The 20,347-nt window shown below is 44.6% G+C and overlaps 1 protein-coding gene across 1 annotated transcript in view; it reads right to left on the bottom strand.

The window, feature by feature from the left end:
* The window catches only part of LOC126248527 (nonsense-mediated mRNA decay factor SMG7-like), a 194,137-nt gene that overhangs the window by 24,328 nt on the left and 149,462 nt on the right, over positions 1-20,347 (bottom strand). The window contains exons 18-19 of the mRNA XM_049949581.1: positions 11,791-11,960; positions 1,749-2,005 (exon numbers count right to left, since the gene is read on the bottom strand). Of these exons, the coding sequence (XP_049805538.1) occupies positions 1,749-2,005; positions 11,791-11,960 (427 nt within the window). The remainder of the gene's footprint in view (positions 1-1,748; positions 2,006-11,790; positions 11,961-20,347) is intronic.

Raw genomic sequence — 20,347 nt, 5'->3', positions numbered from 1 at the left:
TACTCTTCTGTTGACTGCTAGTAAATGATGGACATGACTATAACCAAAAATATATACAGTTTTAACTCTACTATCCTGTTGGAACCTCGAAAGCTTCAATATGCAGATACCCCAGGAAAGAATACATTCACACAGGTTATACACGTTTTTTCATTGTAAACCATTTATATTTATATGTTTTACATGGTGTACTATACCTTTACGATGAAAGTCACACACACACACACACACACACACACACACACACAGTGGAGGATTCTAAATCCTGATTGAGAGATGTTCACAGTGTCCCCTCCCCGCCCCCATAGCGGTTACATTATTTCTTGTGTGTATAAAATCCTACAAGAAAGAAGGAAGAACTGGTCATGGTTGCCTGTATCATTGTAAAACAAACAGTAGGGATATTTTAAAAAGTAAGGCAATATCGTACACTAGACGTGTCCAAAAATAACAGTATGTGAAATAATTGTGTGTGTTTTATTCATCCAATTTGTGAGAGTTTGTTGTCATCGTGTTCGTAAACATTTAAAAAGTACCTGTATAGTGTAAACCACATCAGATACTCAGTCTGTTGTTAGCTGTCAAAAAGGTCACATGTGTTTTGGTAATATTGGCAACTAATATTTTGTATAAAATGACTCAGAGAATCTGTATTACATTTTGCTATATGAATAGAATGAAGAGCAATAAAATTTTAAAAATGTTAAATATTATTTTTGGTGAGTTTGCTATAAGAAAAACAAGAGTCTATGAGTTTTGAAGTCAGTAAAAGACTGATGATGTTGGCATATGAACTAGACCACCCCTGGAAACTTTTCATATGTTTTGGTATAAGATGTATGACAGCAAAATGTGTTGCGAAATTGTTGAATTCTGAACAAAACAGCGGTGATTTTAAGTTGTTCAGAAGTAGCTAGATGAAGTCAACAGCTATACAGAACCATTGAAATGGACCTTAATTCTTGATGAAACATGGATTTATGGGTATGACACCTAGAGCAAGTCTCAATCATTCCAGTGGAAGCATTCTGGATGGCCAACACTGAAACGAGCTCACTAAGTGCTGTCAAATGTGAAGGTTATGCAATGTGTGTCCTTCGATTTTAAAGGCATAGCACACTGTGAGTTCTTGCCACAAGGTTGAATGATCAATGAGTACTATTTACAAATTCAATGAAATTTGTGTGAAGCAATACAGAAAAAGGGAGCCTGAATTTGTGACAAAACAATACTGGTCCAGCCTCCATATTCCTCAGACAGCCCACATGACTTTTTCCGTTCCTAAAAATAAATAAAACCTTCAAAGGCCATTGTTTGACACACATCTGTTAGACTAAAACAGATTATTAAGAGAGATAAAAGCTAACCCAAAGATTAAGTTCCAGAAGTGTTTGCGGGCTTCCAAAACGCACTGGTCTAAGTGTTTAATATCTATCAGCGACTATTTTGAACGTATAACATTAATGTAGCCAAACAAATAAAATTCTTTCCAACAAACAAAAATCCCCATTTTTTAAACAAATATTGTATATTGTTATAACACATGCAGTAAGACTGGCAGTATTCACTTTTAATAACTGATACAAGTTAACGTTGCCTCCATATAGTGTAAGTAAGTCAATAAAAAACTAAAAATTCACTTCCGACAACTGGTTTCTTTTCTCAATGCACTCTGTTTAGGATCCTCTCTTGTGTATACGATTTGGACTCAACATGTTTTGGGATAGCCTGTATATTCAGGTGCCTACCTGCTTTGCTTCTGCTGTTTTAACAGATTCTTGGTCCATTTTCTTGAGAATAGCCTGCATTGCAACATTCTGACGATACTTTTTCATAATTCCTGGACCATGAGATGGAGTTTGAACTGATGAGTGTGTGGTAATTGAGGAAGTCTCTTTCACTAGTGTAGATCCTTTATTTTTTTGCAATTCTTCATCTCTCATCACTGGTGGTGGCAAACTGATAGGAAAAAAATCTGGTGGAGTTTGTGTTCCTGTACCCTCACCTAAAACAAACAAAAATCAAAGTTTAGAAAGTGATTAAAAAGATTCGAATGTGTTGTCACACTAGAAGTTAAACTAGAACATTCAGAAGATTTTACAATTTTGCAATAACTAAATGAACAAATTTGTAGTACCTTTATATATATTTGTACACAGTAGGGAGGGGGAGGGGAGACGGAGAAGGGGAGGAGGGTTGAGGTCAGGGTGGTGGTGGTGGTGGTGGTGGCAGGGAGGTAGGGGACAACAGGGACAGAGTTGTGAGAATGGTAAGGGTGGGGAAACGAAAGTATACCAATACTAAACCTCAGACATTTATTTCAGAAGAATCACATTAAATGCAAACAGATTCATTAGGGGATTTCATAATTTTCATTTTGTCTCCTTGTAATATACCTGTAAATATGTTCTGTCCACAAACCTATTGGTTGGTTGGTTTGTTTGTTTAAAGGGGGTGGGGGGAACAAACTGCGAGGTCATCGGTCCCTTGTTCCCGGTAAAATAATTACACATGGGAAAGAAGAAAATAAAGGAGACATACAGCACAATAACAAGAGAATGGAAGAACCAGAAGAACGATGGAAGTACAACCAACACTACTATGGACCAAACAGTAAAAGAAAACCACAGAGAGAAGCAAGAAACAGGTAGAAGGGATAAAAACAAGAGAGCAGATGACCGTGGCTGGCTGACAACGAGAATAAAAAGGAAAAGCCAGCCACTCTGTGACACATTAAAACATCCGGCCTAAATGAATTAAGGTGGAGAACAAAAAGGGGCAAAGGACATGCGTGAAAAGTTATATAGAATGATAAAACCCACCATCACGTATAAAACGTAAAATTAAATTAGCCGATGAGGTGTTGTCGGCTGAAATGAATGACAATGAGTTCGGTAACTCAAGAGTCTGTCGCAGGGCAGCCAAAGGAGGACAGCTCACCAAGATATGGGCCACTGTCAGCCGGGTCCTGCACCAACACTGACATGGGTCATCATGACACAGGAGATAGCTGTGTCACCCAAGAGTGGCCAATGCGGAGCCGACAGAGAACCACAGAGTCCCTGCGAGAGGCCCGCGTGGAGGTCTTCCACACATTCGTAGTCTCCTTAATGGCACACAGTTTGTTGTGCGTACTGAGGTTATGCCATTCCGTCTCCCAAAGCCGCAAAACCTTGTGGCATAGTACTGAACGCAAGTCAGTTGCAGAGAAGCTGATCTTCATAAGCGGTTTCCGTGTAGCCTGTTTGGCCAGCCTGTCGGCAAGTTCGTTGCCTGGGATTCAGATTTGACCTGGAGTCCCAGACAAACACCACTGAATGACTGTACCGTTCAAGGCATAGATGGACTCCTGGATGGTCGCTACCAAAGGATGACGAGGGTAGCACTGGTCGATAGCTTGTATGCACTCAAGGTGTCAGTACACAGAAGATGCGACTCCCCAGGGCATGAACGGATGTGTTCAAGAACACGAGATATAGCCACCAGCTCGGCAGTGAAAACACTGCAGCCATCAGGCAAGGAATGCTGTTCAATATCTCCTCCATGGACATATGCAAAGCCGACGTGATCATCAGTCATCGAGCCGTCAGTGTAAACCACTTCATGGCCTTGGTACAGTTCAAGAATTGAGAGGAAGTGGCAGCAGAGAGCCATGTGAATGGTCCAGGTGAAGTCGCGGCCTAGGTGTACATCAAGGAGATGTACGTGAATGGACCTCAAGTATAGGTGGTAAAGGCAAGGACTCCAGTTGGGAAAAAAGGGATCGGACACGAACTGCAATTGGAAGCCCTGACCCGGGCTGCTGATGCGGGAGATGAACTGCTGCGGGTGGGAAAAGGAGACGGTAATTCAGATGTGCAGGAGAACTACAAATGTGTGCGAGTGCCACGGTGGTGCACTGGGTCGAGTAAACGAAACGCTTAGGGCGCCACCGAACTATAAACCAGACTCCCATAGTCAAGGCGGGATTGAACAAGGGCTCTGTAGAGCTGCAGCAGCATAGAGTGGTCTGTACCCCAGTTGGTGTGGCTCAGGTAGCGGGGGGCACTGAGGTGCTGCCAGCACTTCCACTTAAGCTGACGAAGAAAGCCAAGTCAATTGGGCATCGAAAACCAGTCCTAAGAATCGATATGTCTCCACTACAGTGAGTGGATCGATATTAAGGTAACGTTCTGGTTCCAGATGAACGGTACGATGCTGCCAGAAGTGCATAACACATGACTTTGTGGCTGAAAACTGGAAACCGTGGGCTAGAACTCACAACTGCACCTTGTGGATGGATCCCTGTAGGCGCTGCTCAGCAACACCAGTACTGGTGGAGCAGAACAAAATGCAGAAGTCATCTGCGTACAGAAGAGGTGAGACAGCCGGCCCTACAGCTGCTGCTAGACCGTCAATGGACACTAAAAATAGAGATACCTCAATACTGAACCCTGCGTGACCCCAGTCTCCTGGATATGGGGGGGAACTATGGGAGGCACCAACTTGGACATGGAAAGTACGAAGCGACTGAAAATTATGGATAAAAATCAGGAGCGGGCCTCAGAGACCCAACTCATATAATGTGGCAAGGATATGATGTCGCCAGGGCGTGTCATACGCTTTTCGTAAATCAAAAGAGATGGCAACCAGGTGATGGCGACTGGAAGAGGCTGTCCGGATGGCAGACTCGAGGGACACAAGATTATCAGTGGTAGAGTGACCCTGGCGAAAGCTGCCCTGACACGGAGCCAGTAGGTCACGACTCTAGGATCGAACCCAACCGCCGACACACCATACGTTCCAGCAGCTTACAAAGAACATTTGCGAGGCTGATGGGCCAATAGCTATCCACATCAAGTGGGTTTTTACCAGGTTTGAGCACCGGAACGATGGTGCTCTCCAGCCACTGCGATGGAAAGATGCCATCGCACCAGATCCGGTTGAAGATGACGAGGAGATGTCACTAGTAGTCAGATGAGAGATGTTTTATCATCTGACTATGGATCTGATTTGGCCCAGGAGCAGTGTCAGGGCAATGTGCAAGGGCACTGAGGTTCTCCCACTCTATAAATGGGGCGTTATAGGATTCACTGTGGTGTGTAGTGAATGAGAGGACTTTCCCTTCCAGCCGCCGTTTGAGAGTGCAAAAGGCTGGGGGGGTAATTCTCCGATGCAGAGGCTCGAGCACAGCGCTAAGCCAAGTGCTTGGCAATCGCAATTGCGTCGGTAGATAACACACCCTTTATGTTAACACTGGGAACACCTGTTGGGTTCTGGTACCCAAAAACATGTTTGATCCTTGCCCAGACTTGGGAAGGTGACGTATGGCAACCAATTGACTAGACATATCTCTCCCAACACTTCTGCTTCCGTCGTTTAATAAGTTGGCAAACGCGGGCACGGAGCTGTTTAAAGGCAATGAGGAGCACCAGGGAAGGGAGCTGCTTATGCTGCTATAAAGCTCGCCAATGCTCCTTCATTGCTTCAGCGACTTCCAGTGATTACCAAGGGACTGCCTTTCGCCGGGGGCACCCTAAAGAGCGACGGATCACATTTTCTGCTGCAGAAAGGATTGTTGTAGTCACCTGCTCAACCATCACATTGATGTTCCCGTGTTGGGGAGATACATTGGTGACAGCAGAGCTGAAAAGTTTCCCAGTCCGACTTGTTTAAAGCCCATCCGGGCAGGCGTCCATGGGCCTGATGCCGGGGCAGTGACAGGAAGATGAGGAAGTGTTCACTACCACACAAGTCGTCATATGCTCTCCGGTGGACAGAGGGGAGAAGTGCTGAGCTGCAAATTGATAAATCAATGGCTGAGTAACTACCACGAACCACAATGAAATGTGTGGCGGCCCCAGTATTTAAGAGGCCGAGATTGAGTAGAGACAGTAAAGTTTCGACATCTCTGCCTCATCCAGTAAGCACAGTACCACCCCACAAGTGGTTATGGGCATTACAATCTCCCAAAAGTAGGAAAGATTCAGGGAATTGATCACTCAATGCAGTTAATACATTCAGGGATACTGCACCATCTGGAGGTAGATATACATTGCAGACAGATATTTCCTGTGTCGTCCTTATTCTGACAGCCACATCTTCAAAAGGGGTTTGAAGTGGCACAGGTTCACTACAGACTGATTTTAGGACATAAATGCAAACTCCGCCTGTCACTCTATTATAGTTGCTATGGTTCCTGTAATATCCCTTACAGCCCTGGAGAGCAGGGGGCCGCATTGCCAGGAACTAGGTTTCCTGGAGGGCAATGAAGAAAGCAGGTGTAAAGCTTAACAGTTGCCGTAGCAGAGAGGTGACGGGGGCTGAGAGAGGTGACGGGGGCTGAGAGAGGTGACGGGGGCTGAGAGAGGTGACGGGGGCTGAGAGAGGTGACGGGGGCTGAGAGAGGTGACGGGGGCTGAGAGAGGTGACGGGGGCTGAGAGAGGTGACGGGGGCTGAGAGAGGTGACGGGGGCTGAGAGAGGTGACGGGGGCTGAGAGAGGTGACGGGGGCTGAGAGAGGTGACGGGGGCTGAGAGAGGTGACGGGGGCTGAGAGAGGTGACGGGGGCTGAGAGAGGTGACGGGGGCTGAGAGAGGTGACGGGGGCTGAGAGAGGTGACGGGGGCTGAGAGAGGTGACGGGGGCTGAGAGAGGTGACGGGGGCTGAGAGAGGTGACGGGGGCTGAGAGAGGTGACGGGGGCTGAGAGAGGTGACGGGGGCTGAGAGAGGTGACGGGGGCTGAGAGAGGTGACGGGGGCTGAGAGAGGTGACGGGGGCTGAGAGAGGTGACGGGGGCTGAGAGAGGTGACGGGGGCTGAGAGAGGTGACGGGGGCTGAGAGAGGTGACGGGGGCTGAGAGAGGTGACGGGGGCTGAGAGAGGTGACGGGGGCTGAGAGAGGTGACGGGGGCTGAGAGAGGTGACGGGGGCTGAGAGAGGTGACGGGGGCTGAGAGAGGTGACGGGGGCTGAGAGAGGTGACGGGGGCTGAGAGAGGTGACGGGGGCTGAGAGAGGTGACGGGGGCTGAGAGAGGTGACGGGGGCTGAGAGAGGTGACGGGGGCTGAGAGAGGTGACGGGGGCTGAGAGAGGTGACGGGGGCTGAGAGAGGTGACGGGGGCTGAGAGAGGTGACGGGGGCTGAGAGAGGTGACGGGGGCTGAGAGAGGTGACGGGGGCTGAGAGAGGTGACGGGGGCTGAGAGAGGTGACGGGGGCTGAGAGAGGTGACGGGGGCTGAGAGAGGTGACGGGGGCTGAGAGAGGTGACGGGGGCTGAGAGAGGTGACGGGGGCTGAGAGAGGTGACGGGGGCTGAGAGAGGTGACGGGGGCTGAGAGAGGTGACGGGGGCTGAGAGAGGTGACGGGGGCTGAGAGAGGTGACGGGGGCTGAGAGAGGTGACGGGGGCTGAGAGAGGTGACGGGGGCTGAGAGAGGTGACGGGGGCTGAGAGAGGTGACGGGGGCTGAGAGAGGTGACGGGGGCTGAGAGAGGTGACGGGGGCTGAGAGAGGTGACGGGGGCTGAGAGAGGTGACGGGGGCTGAGAGAGGTGACGGGGGCTGAGAGAGGTGACGGGGGCTGGGAGAGGTGACGGGGGCTGAGAGAGGTGACGGGGGCTGAGAGAGGTGACGGGGGCTGAGAGAGGTGACGGGGGCTGAGAGAGGTGACGGGGGCTGAGAGAGGTGACGGGGGCTGAGAGAGGTGACGGGGGCTGAGAGAGGTGACGGGGGCTGAGAGAGGTGACGGGGGCTGAGAGAGGTGACGGGGGCTGAGAGAGGTGACGGGGGCTGAGAGAGGTGACGGGGGCTGAGAGAGGTGACGGGGGCTGAGAGAGGTGACGGGGGCTGAGAGAGGTGACGGGGGCTGAGAGAGGTGACGGGGGCTGAGAGAGGTGACGGGGGCTGAGAGAGGTGACGGGGGCTGAGAGAGGTGACGGGGGCTGAGAGAGGTGACGGGGGCTGAGAGAGGTGACGGGGGCTGAGAGAGGTGACGGGGGCTGAGAGAGGTGACGGGGGCTGAGAGAGGTGACGGGGGCTGAGAGAGGTGACGGGGGCTGAGAGAGGTGACGGGGGCTGAGAGAGGTGACGGGGGCTGAGAGAGGTGACGGGGGCTGAGAGAGGTGACGGGGGCTGAGAGAGGTGACGGGGGCTGAGAGAGGTGACGGGGGCTGAGAGAGGTGACGGGGGCTGAGAGAGGTGACGGGGGCTGAGAGAGGTGACGGGGGCTGAGAGAGGTGACGGGGGCTGAGAGAGGTGACGGGGGCTGAGAGAGGTGACGGGGGCTGAGAGAGGTGACGGGGGCTGAGAGAGGTGACGGGGGCTGAGAGAGGTGACGGGGGCTGAGAGAGGTGACGGGGGCTGAGAGAGGTGACGGGGGCTGAGAGAGGTGACGGGGGCTGAGAGAGGTGACGGGGGCTGAGAGAGGTGACGGGGGCTGAGAGAGGTGACGGGGGCTGAGAGAGGTGACGGGGGCTGAGAGAGGTGACGGGGGCTGAGAGAGGTGACGGGGGCTGAGAGAGGTGACGGGGGCTGAGAGAGGTGACGGGGGCTGAGAGAGGTGACGGGGGCTGAGAGAGGTGACGGGGGCTGAGAGAGGTGACGGGGGCTGAGAGAGGTGACGGGGGCTGAGAGAGGTGACGGGGGCTGAGAGAGGTGACGGGGGCTGAGAGAGGTGACGGGGGCTGAGAGAGGTGACGGGGGCTGAGAGAGGTGACGGGGGCTGAGAGAGGTGACGGGGGCTGAGAGAGGTGACGGGGGCTGAGAGAGGTGACGGGGGCTCGAACTGATGTAGCGGTGGCGTATGACAATGTCATACATACAGGATGTAGGCGTTCAAATTTTCTCTAAGCCTCAGTTTAGGTCAGTCAGTCCAGGGTCTTGTACTCCACGATTTTCCTTTCTTTATGGAGAATCCTGCAGTCAGGCGGGCAAGGTGAATGGTGCTCTCTGCAGTTGACACAGGTGGGAGGCGGGGCACAGAGTATTGGGATGTGATGGGCGTCTGCAATCTTTAAGTGTGATGCTGGAAGACGTATGGCCAAACTTCCAGCATTTAAAGCATCGCATTTACATCACAGTGGTAGACCATCACCTTGACCTTCTCAGGTAACGTATCACCCTCGAAGGCCAAGATGAAGGCACAGGTGGCAACCTGATTATCCCTCGGATCCCATTGTACACACCGAACAAAATGTACACCTCGCCACTCTAAATTGGTGCACAGCTCATTGTCAGACTTCAAAAGAAGGTCCCTGTGGAATATGACACACTGGACCATATTTAAGCTCTTATTGGGCGTGATGGTTACAGAAACATCTCCCACCTTGTCACAAGCAAGTAACACCCATGACTGGGCAGAAGATGCTGTTTTGATCAAGACTGACACAGATCTCATTTTGGAATAGCGCTCCATCTCCCTGAACTTGTCCTCTAAAAGCTCAACAAAAACTGAGGCTTCATCATCATGAAATATACCCCATGAGCTCTCAAAGAGACAAGGTACCAGGCTGAATAAGAGCTGCTGCCATCCCTAGCCTGTTGTTCCTCCCATGGTGTGTCCAGGGACGGGAATGATATGGGGTCATACTTCTGTGCATTAAATTGAGCCTGTGAACGCTTAGACTGCTAGTGTTTGACCACCAGCAAGAGATGATGTACTACGCTTCATCGCATGTCATCTGCCTTATGCCGCCCACTCCAATCAGGGGCCCTTGCCACGGGCACTATCCAGCCGCAGCAAAGGCCACCTGGCAGGATGGCCATTGCCAGGAGACCCGATGCCCCAGAGTGATGGGCATCTACTACTTGGCATACATAGGAAGTTAATGGTGCAGGCATCAGCAGAGCGATCCATCTGTGGTCAGGGGCTACAACCAACAGGGTACATGGTGGCCCTACCACAAAGGACTGGTTACCGTGCTCGATATCAGGTGCAACCAAGCAAACAAATCCATTATCATTGTCAGTGTAGAAAACAATACTCCACAGTTGATGGAAAAATATGGACCCAGAAGGGTGACCTCACCCAACAGTTGCAGAATGAGCAGAAGTCCAGATTCACGTTGACGAAGGATGCGATAGGTCTCACTGCATGGACATGATGCACCATGTAAGGCACTCTTTTTCAATTGGCTCACTGTTCAGGAAAATTTTGAAGAATGGAGGTCAAACCCTACAGGGGACCATCACATAAAGGCTGAAAAATGAGAGACTCCTTTTAGTCGCCTCTTATGACAGGCAGGAATACCTCGGGCCTATTCTAAACCTCGGACCTGCAGGGGGGACAAACCTATTACTAACCTCCATTTTAACATGCCAAGCAAATATTTCATGATAGTGCACTGTTCCAGACAACTCCTCTCACACGTTTTGATACTGCCTCTGATGTTATCTATTATGTTGAATTTTGTTTATTTGTAAAGCTTTACTTACTTACATTGTGTATCTGGATGGACATACAAAATTACATTCTGCTTAATGCACAAGCAATGTACTATCTACTGAAATGATTCTGAAAAATATTATCAATATATGTGGCAATTCAAACATCAGGACATGTAACTGAACACCAAAGAAAGAATACGATAGGATGTAAGTGACAGCAAAGTACAAGTTAGCACTGCCAACATATAATATTTGTCTAGTTCCTGTTTTCATTTTGTGCCACATGGCTATTTTGGCAGCATTGTCATTGTCAAGTACACCTGCTAACATTACAGTTTGTAAATTTCATTTACTTTTGCAATATTTATATGTGGCGTTAACTGTACCTGTACACTTACATCTAGACTAGTGAGACTTTACATATTGTATCATTGATGAATCTTTTTGTCTACTGTCACACTTTTGATGATGGTAAAATAAAGTCATGTAGTAATTTGACTGCTAGTTGACAGTTCTCAATGATGCTGTATGTTAACAAAGTGGTTATAGCTTTGTCAGTGGTATTGTTAGAGCTAAAGATAATTTAGTTGTTTATTTTTTACCCACTCTCATGTTCCAGAATGTCAATAAAATTTTTTACGTAATATTTGTGTTTGAAGTCAGTCTGTTCGTTTAATTGTTGTGTGGATAATTTTACACGTTTATATAAATTTTCAATCCTTCCACTATGTTCATGGTGCGTCCTTCTGGTATTGTATGTAAGATTTGAAGTGCAATTTCAATTTTGTTGACTTTATGGTTTTGATTTTTTAAATGCATAAAGAGAATCGACTGATTGCTATCACTATTTAAAAAAATAAAAAAATAATAATAAAAAAATTAAAAAAATCTGTAAACATACAGCACCATTGAAAACTGTCAACTACCACTCAATTTACTACACAGCTATTTCACCATCATAAAAGTGCAACAACTGCCAGAAGGATTAATCAACGATGCAAAATATATGCCTCGCCCAGTTACATGTAAGTATAATCTACAATAAAATCCCCACACAAATATCAAGAAAGTAAATGAAATTTACAAACTGTAAAGTTTGCAGTTGCACTTTACAATGGCAACACTGCCAAAATAGGCCTATTGTATGATATGCATGAAAAATTCTAGTAAATAAAAAGGATGATCCTTTTTATGCCCAAAATTAACCTTGACAAATTCTTATATTCAAATAATTAGACATCGGGGTGCTGCAGCAAATGCCCAACCATTTTGTGCAGAGAAATCCACAAACAAACCAAGAAATTGTTGGAGAACTAAGGGAGGGGAAGAAAAAAAAAAAAAAAAAAAAAAAAAAAAAAAAAAAAAAAAAAAAAAAAGGAGAGAGAGAAAACAAGTAATAAACAGCATCTGCATATCATATCAGTACGTACCAATTCCTGATGTGCTGTCCGAATCAAGGGAACCGATTTCAGTCAGTGTGGAAGTATCAAGAATATCATCCTTTGTCTCTTGAACAGTTACAATTTCTTTATGTGCCATATCTGCTGGCATCATATACGCCAGTTCAAATACCAATTTATCATTTTCTCCTGAATCCTTCCTGTAAATTAACAATTAAGTGCTATTATATCCCTTGAAATAATACTTCATATATCACTGCACTTATGTTTTTGTAGTCACTGTCAGATTTATAGCTACTGGATATTGGCATGCATGTGCGCCCTTAATCGCGTGCGCATGCATGTGCGTGCGTGTGTTTTGTGCTCTAGCTCAACAAAGGATTCACTCTGAAATCCAGCAAGTTTTTCTCCTTCATAAGTGTCTGTTGACAATTAAATACTTCTGCTATTTGGTGGGTAGTCTCATTCACTTCTAAATTATTTACTTAACAACTGATCCACCTGTGAATTGGTACTATTTCTGTAAATAAACGTACCAAGAATCCTGACCGATGGGGTGTGAGCGGTGGGGTGCGGGGTGGGTATTTAAAGGTGAAATTTTTTATCTTTTTCTTGAGTAACAAAAATTGTGCCTTCTAATGAAAATATTGTCCTGTATCAAATTAAACTATATTAAATTTTCTACAAAAAAAGGTTGTATTAATTTTTTCTGTAGGAGTACTAATTTCTGTGCTGCAGGGGATGTAAAAATCGCAGATTATTAAAAATAGTGTTTTAATGGTATAAGGTTAACATTTATTTTAAATGAAGTGCGTCAGAAACAAATATGGAATGTTGGTATCACATCTAAATGCAGTAAAGTCATATTAAGGGATCAAGTTGTGCTCTGAGGGCATAACAGGGTGAAAAGGGAGGCGGGGGGGTGGGGGGGGGGGGGGGGGCAGGAGGGTGGAGGAGGTAGAACTGCGAGGGAAGGTAGGTCGCCAGATTGTGGTCATGCACTTTTCTCCTCCATACATCTGCAAACTGAAGAGTGAGGAGGTGATTCCTCACTATTACCATACTACACCAAAAGAAGTAATTACAGGATGTTTCAAAAATTGATACCGCCGCTCCACATCACGCCTGTGAATCACCAGCAACATACAGCACAGACATTCCAGGGGATCTTTATTTTTTTACACAATATATTAACACTACTTGCAATGCAGATATGAGTTACAAATAATACTAACACAAGAAATGTGTAAGGACAGAATCTATGTAAATCTCTGCACACTGTTCTACACTGATAAAGAGAAAGTTGATTTTTAGTCATCCCGTATGACAGATGGAGTGTTCTTTGGGAAAGGCAACTTCCCCACCACAAGCGCTGCTCACTTTTCGGTTTACAGACAGTCTATACCTCTTATTTTGTTTATCAGTAACACAATTAACAATCAGAGAAATGAAATAACTTTCTGGTTATTCATTAATTCATAACCAAGTGACTACAACACAATTATATGGTGTTACAATACAATGATGAGACAGCAGCAAGGGACCACATTTACCATTCCTATCCCTTTCCCACCAAAACTACGTAGGTCTCTGACAACAACACACTTCCAAGTTAAACACTTCTCCACCACTGTTTAGAAGAACATTTTACATAAAAGATCACTTAACAACTGCAAATAAGCAATCATTTAATAAACTGAAAATAACCTCACTATGTAAACATGTGTTCAGTGAAGTTATTACCTGTATTCAAATAAGAGAATTGGACTGGAAATGCTGGGAAGGTATAGGCACTCTGTAAACTGCAAAGTGAACAATGCTCAGAGTGGGGGGAGGTTGCCTTTCCTGGAAGAAAACTAAAGCTGCCATACAGGACAACTGAAAATCAATTTCCCCTCTAATAGCGTAGAACAGTGTGCAGAGATTTACGTAGATTATGTCCTTACGCAGTTCTTGCATTAGAATTATCAGTAACTCATGCCTACAGTCATGTAGTGTTAGCACACTTTGTGAAAAGTAAATACCCCAAGGCACATCTGGGCAATGCATTGCCAATGATTCACAAGGCATGATGTGGAGGGTCGGTGTAACTTTGTTAAACACCTTGTAGTTGCCTCTTGTGATGTAGACAGAGAGGGGAATCGCTGCTCACTCTTCAGTTTGCAGACATATGAAGGAGGGAAGTGCATGACCACAATCCGGTTACCCACCTTCCCTCACATTTGTACCCTCCAACCCCTGCCCCCACCACCGTGTTACACCACAACACAATATACGTCTGTACTGCACTTACATGTTTCTAACGTCCTTCACTGGTTTTATACTGTTAAAACAATATTTTTAATAATCTGAGATTTTTTAATCCCCTGCACTGCTGAAACTATTAGTCTTGGGGGAAAATATCAATATGATATTTTTTGTTGGACATTTAATGTTGCTTAATTTTAAACTGGGAAACCTTTTCCCTAAAGTTTACCCTACTCTAAACTAAATAATCTTGTTCATCAATATCCTACATATGAGGTGTGATCAAAAAGCAACATGAATTTAATTTTGTGGGCTTTATACATATCATTTTCAAATTTTTTTTATCACCTAGTTGGTACAATGCTCATGATGCATCTCTACATTTTGAGCTGTTTTCAACATTTAGTTTACTGTTGACAGTTGAAAAGATTATACGTGTTTTCAAGTGCTCGGTGAATTTTTACTTACATAAAAGGTGGATCAAAGATTTCTGCATTAAATTTTGCTTGAAAAATGGAATAAAGTGCAGCACCACATTCGAAATGTCGACTGTGGCTTTCGGCAAATGTACTATGAGTAATACAAGAGTTTATGACTGGTATAAACATTTCAAAGAGGGTGGAGAAGATGACGACTGCCCTGGATGCCTTACCACACCAATTGCTGATGACAATGTGGAAGAAGTAAATAAAGAAAATAGCTCTGGAAAATTGCTGAATCACTATCATATAGTTTCCTGTTGATGTTGGCATATCCTCTGGCTCATGATAAACAATTTTTAAAAATGTTTTGGACACGATCCATGTAGCATAGAAATTTGTTCTGAAATTGTTGAATTTTGACCAAAAACGAAGTCGTACAGACATAACTCAGGAACTGCTTAATGAAGGCAACAAAAATCCAGAACTTCTAAAGAAGGTTATAACAAGTGACAAAACCTGGGTATATGGGTATGACACAGAAACCAAGGCCCAATGTTCCCAGTGAAAACTGCCTGAAGAGACAAGACTGGGGGGGGGGAAAAAAAAAAAAAAAAAAAAAAAAAAAAAAAAAAAAAAAAAAAAAGCCGATATGCTCAATTGCAATGAGATAATGCATGATGAATTCTTACCTTATTGTCGTAGAGTCAATAAGGAATACTACCTGGAAGTTGTGCACTATTTGCATGAAGCAATCCAAAGAAAATGACCAGAATTGTGGCAAACTGCTTCACAATAATGGTCCTGCTCACGCCTCAAAGCTTGTTCATAATTTTTTGGCAAAAAACAGAACTGTTATGTTGTTTCAGCCACCATATTCACTGTACATGGCCTCCCTGTGACTTCCTTTTATTCCAAAGGCTAAAAAGAGCCATGAAAGGATGTCGTTTTGCCACCATTGTGGCATTTTGCCACCACAGTCTCGCTGAAGGAGCTGAACACTATGATGAAAGCGAGTTCCAGAAGTGATTCAAAACTGGAAAAAGCACTGGCACAAGTGTATTATATCTGAGGGGGATTACTTTGAAGGGGATAAAGTCGATGTTGATGAATAAATAAAGATGGTGTAAGAAAAACCAGAAGTCCCATTACTTTTTGATCAGACCTCGTACACACCAATTTGACATATTAACACAAAGACTATACAAAAATAGCTTTACATATACCACTCAGAACTATCTTCAAAATACATATTTGAAATAATAAAAGAATGCCACAAAACAGTTGTTAAAATTTTCATTTACAAATGATTTTTACTGAGAAGTGTTTCATTTTGCAATAAAGAAATTACAAACTTACTGTTCCTTGACAGTAAATGACAACAGAGAAATAAATAAAGAAATATATTGTGAAATCGCATTCTGTGCTAAGTTCCTCTTGATTGTGAAAGATGACACAAAGAACATTCTGACTAGACAAAGATGGGGATTTAAATCGGCAGACTTCTTTTCCAATGACTCATCTTGGCACGCACCTTAATCAGTCTGGGGAAAGCACAGATAACCTAAATCTATTTAGTATGCACAAAGCACCAAGGAGATGCTCATTCACCTCATGTGGCCACTACAAGAGAGGCATTATTTATTACAGGATGGTTCACTGTTAAAAGTCTAAGAGCATATGTTCCTAGAAGAGCCAAATCAATATTTTGCCTCCGCCTCACACATATTTGGCCAAAGTACCACAAAAGGGAAAATCAGAGAAATCCTATCTCTCACAGAGATTAACAACAGTCATCTTTCCCATGCAGCATTTACAACTGGAACAGAAAAGGGGATAAAGTGAAATTTGTACATGACATACTGCCCACCACACACCTTTATGCGGTTTGCGGAATATACATGTAGATGGCAAGATAGGGATTTTAAGCCTGTATATGAGTAAAGTGCATTCAGAACTGCACCATCTCACTTAGATTAGATTTACTTTCATTCCAATTTATCTGTAGCGAGGAGGTCCTCCTGGATGTAGAGCATGTCAGAAAAACAACAATACATGACAAATATTTACAACTCAAACAAATAAGCTATTGTACCATTCCACGGGTACCAAGTGGCATGGTCGTCATTTTTTAATGAACGCTATATGAAAGAATCATATTACAAATACTAATGCACTGAATTTAAAATAACAAAGCTTTTTATTTATTTATAAGGTAATAAATGTGTAATACAATAATACAACTACTAAATACTTATTTACAATGAACACATTACTGCACTGAACTGGTGTGTGCGCACAGAAGTTATATTGTACATACACACACACACACACACACACACACACACACACACACACACACATACACAAATCAGTTGGTTCTACTGAGAAATTCATCAATGGAGTAGAAGAAGTTGGCCACCAATAAATCCTTTAGGCTTCTCTAAACTGAATTTCATTGGTTGTTAAACTTTTTATGGCTGCTGGCAAGTTAGTGAAAATGTGTGTTCCTGAATAATGCACACCTTTTTGTACAAGACTAAGTGACTTTAAATCTTTTTGAAGATTATTCTTATTTCTAGTATTGATGCCATGAATTGAGCTGTTGATTTGAAAAAGTGATATATTTTTAATGACAAATTTCATTAGGGAATAAATATATTAGGAAACAGTAGTTAGTATCCCTAGTTCCCTAAACAGGCTTCTGCAGGATGTTCTTGAATTCACACCACATATAACTCTTACTGCACGTTTTTGTGCCCAGAAAACTTTAGCTTGGCTTGATGAATTGCCCCAAAAAATAATCCCATATGACATTATGGAATGAAAGTAAGCATAGTATGCCAGCTTTTTCATTTTTATATCCCCTATGACTGACACAATTTGCATTGCAAATAGAGATTTGTTAAGACGCTTCAGCAGTTCTGTGGTGTGCTCCTCCCAGTTATTAAAGTACTGCTAAACAGAACATAAAAACTAGCAGTGCAAGTAACCTCTTGCTCCATCAGTGCATACAGGTACAGTTAACTGAACAGTGCACACAGCAAGCTTCATGTGAATAGTATGTGCACAAAGCCAAAAGCACTGTGAGTATCACTCACTACTCACTGCTGAAGGAATCATTTGAAATGGGTAGACCAGCATGTGAATGAATGTGCAAACAGTGACAATTTTTTATGTGATGAGAGGCTGGAATATGCCATCATCCACTGGACACTCATGGAAAGGATGCTGTCAGGTAAGCCAGTTTGTGGATGTGCGCATGGTACACCTTTACGTCAGAGCATGGGCTTCTGTGACTCCATACACACAATTGCAGAGCTGACATCGATGACATTTGTGTGCATCCTATGATGGTGCGATAACTGAAAATTTTGGCCTTTGAGGAAACAACACTCAATAACATTAGACTCAGCCAGTAGACAAATATATTACCACAAAATTACTGTAAGAAGTTGTCACCTCTACCCCCTGATCAAAATTCTGTAGATTATGCTACTAGGAAAAATGAAGGAAGATTAGAGTAACAGCCAATGGACGGCAAGGTCATTAGAGCTGGAGCACAAGCTCGTATTATGAAGAGATGGAGAAGGGAATCAGCTTTGCCCTTTTAAAATGAACCATCCTCACATTTTCCTGGAGCAATTTAGGGAAATCACTAAATACGTGTGGCTAGACATTGACTAACTGTCGTCCTCCCTCATGTGGGTCCAGTGTGCTAACTGCTGCACCACCTTATTTGGTTGTTACTAGGAGGTATGTTGTGTATGATGCGTTGCCGACCACAAAATTCTAACATCAATAAAAATGTGGCAACCCCCCCCCCTCCCCCACCACCACCACCACCACCACCACCACCACCACCACCACATACATCCACATGCGCACACGCTTTACAATGTACACAATGTAAAGTCTTGTCTCTAGACTTCACCAAAACAGTAACAGTTCTCCGAAATGAGTGAATGTTCAAACAGGTACTGGGTACTTATAATTAAAGTTTCCCTATGAAACACATTATAACTTTGAAACTAATAACTGTATGAATACCAAACTTGGTAGCGTAAGTCCAGAGTATGGGGTGCATGATTTCCATGTGTCACAGCACCACTGTCCAGTTCCAATTATGGCTACCAGATGCCGTGATAAGTCATTGTGATTCATAGTCTCAAACACCTGACCACTTGCAGTGCACTTGTTGGCGTGTCAACACGATCTTGGACAAAAGGAGCAGGACATTATTGGTGAAGCTTTATTATCAAAACAAGAGTACTGCTGCAGCTGCACTTCGAGAATATCACCGGCTGAAAGGATTACGGAAGGGTCCTCTTTCTCCACGTACTGTGCAGGCACGATGAAGAAGTTCAAATCAACTGGAGAGCTGGACATTGCTCTGGAAGAGGCTGACGACCGGTTACACCACAGGTGGTTGATGAAATCTGTTTTGCTATGGCATACAATGCTGTGCGCAATTCCCGATTGGCAGGCAGTGCACATGCTGTGTCATGACAGTTGAACATCCTGTGGTCCACCATTCTCAAATGGTATCCATACAAGATCCATATCATACAGCAGCTTGCACCACAGGACGCATGACAACATGTTGACTTTGCTCTCCACCTTCTTGCAAGGATTGAAGTTGACGAGGGTTGGCCCTGGACCATCCTATGGACAAACGAACTTCATTTATCTCTGACGGGTGAGATGAACACACAGTATTGCCAAGTGTGGGGATCTTCACCTCCAATCACTGTGCACGAAGTTTCTCTGTATGGTGAATGTGTCACCGTATGGTGTGGCTTCACGGCTACGTTGATCATTGGCCCATTGTTTTTTTAACAGATTGGCACTCAACGACCAAAGATGTGCAGTGTGACTGGCCAGCATTACTGCAATATGCTTCGCCAGCATGTCATACCTACCCTACAGGAGAGAGACGCATTGAACTCGATGGCTTTTATGCAAAATGGGGCCCCACCACACATCACTCGTGAAGTTGGCCTAATTCTCTGAAACACATTTGGAAACAATCAAATTATCTGCTGATTGTTTCCAAATGCTTGGCTGGCATGACCACCTGATCTCACTCCCTAGGATTTCTGGTTGTGGGACTACCTGAAGGACAGGGTTTACCATGGGAACATATGTGCTCATCTGAAGCGCAGCGTATCAAGAGAGGTAGCCCCCACACCTATGGACATGATTTGTTCTGCTGTGCAGAATGCAACCTGTGCTTTCAGAGTCTTCTGGACACGGATCGGTGTCATACTGAACTCCTTTTGTAGCAGTAATGGAACCAGTATGCAATGGTATTTTTGTAAACCCTCATTGCCAGTTTTGTAAACATCTTGTCGCTACTGCTGCTGTGGAGGTTGAGTTGTCACTGTTGTTATGGTTGGCCCAGTTTGTGAATTCATGAAATGACTTGGGGTGCAGTACACCACTAAGACAATTTTTCCCTGCCACTATTATACAGCTATGCCCCAGGGTCATGTAACAGGATAGGAGAACGAAGGTTCTACAACACTCCAACAAATTAGTAACAAAGTTACACAAATGAGTTAAGAGGTTTACCTATCTTTGTGACTTGTTGAGTGATTAAGTCTACAACACTGCATGTAATATAACACAAAAATGCCCGCAATGGCTAAGTACAAATAATCATATGTAAATTTCACAGTACATAGCAAATGCAATTTACAACAACTCTCTGTTCACTTCTAACACTTCACTAATTGACGTTCCCTGTCAGAGTCAGCCCTCGACGATGATCTCTAACCAAGTGGGCGAGAGCTGCTCTTTATCTTCCAAGTAGGCTTCTGTCCGCTGTCGTCCAGTCATTGGCACATTGTACTTGGTCAGCAATTGGCCAAGGCAAAGTCATTATCTTCATCCTCAGCACTGCCCGTGGCGCTGGTGGA

This window comes from Schistocerca nitens, chromosome 3 (assembly GCF_023898315.1).
Source record: "Schistocerca nitens isolate TAMUIC-IGC-003100 chromosome 3, iqSchNite1.1, whole genome shotgun sequence".
Lineage (NCBI taxonomy): Eukaryota > Metazoa > Arthropoda > Insecta > Orthoptera > Acrididae > Schistocerca > Schistocerca nitens.
This window is presented reverse-complemented; position numbering and strand designations above follow the sequence as displayed.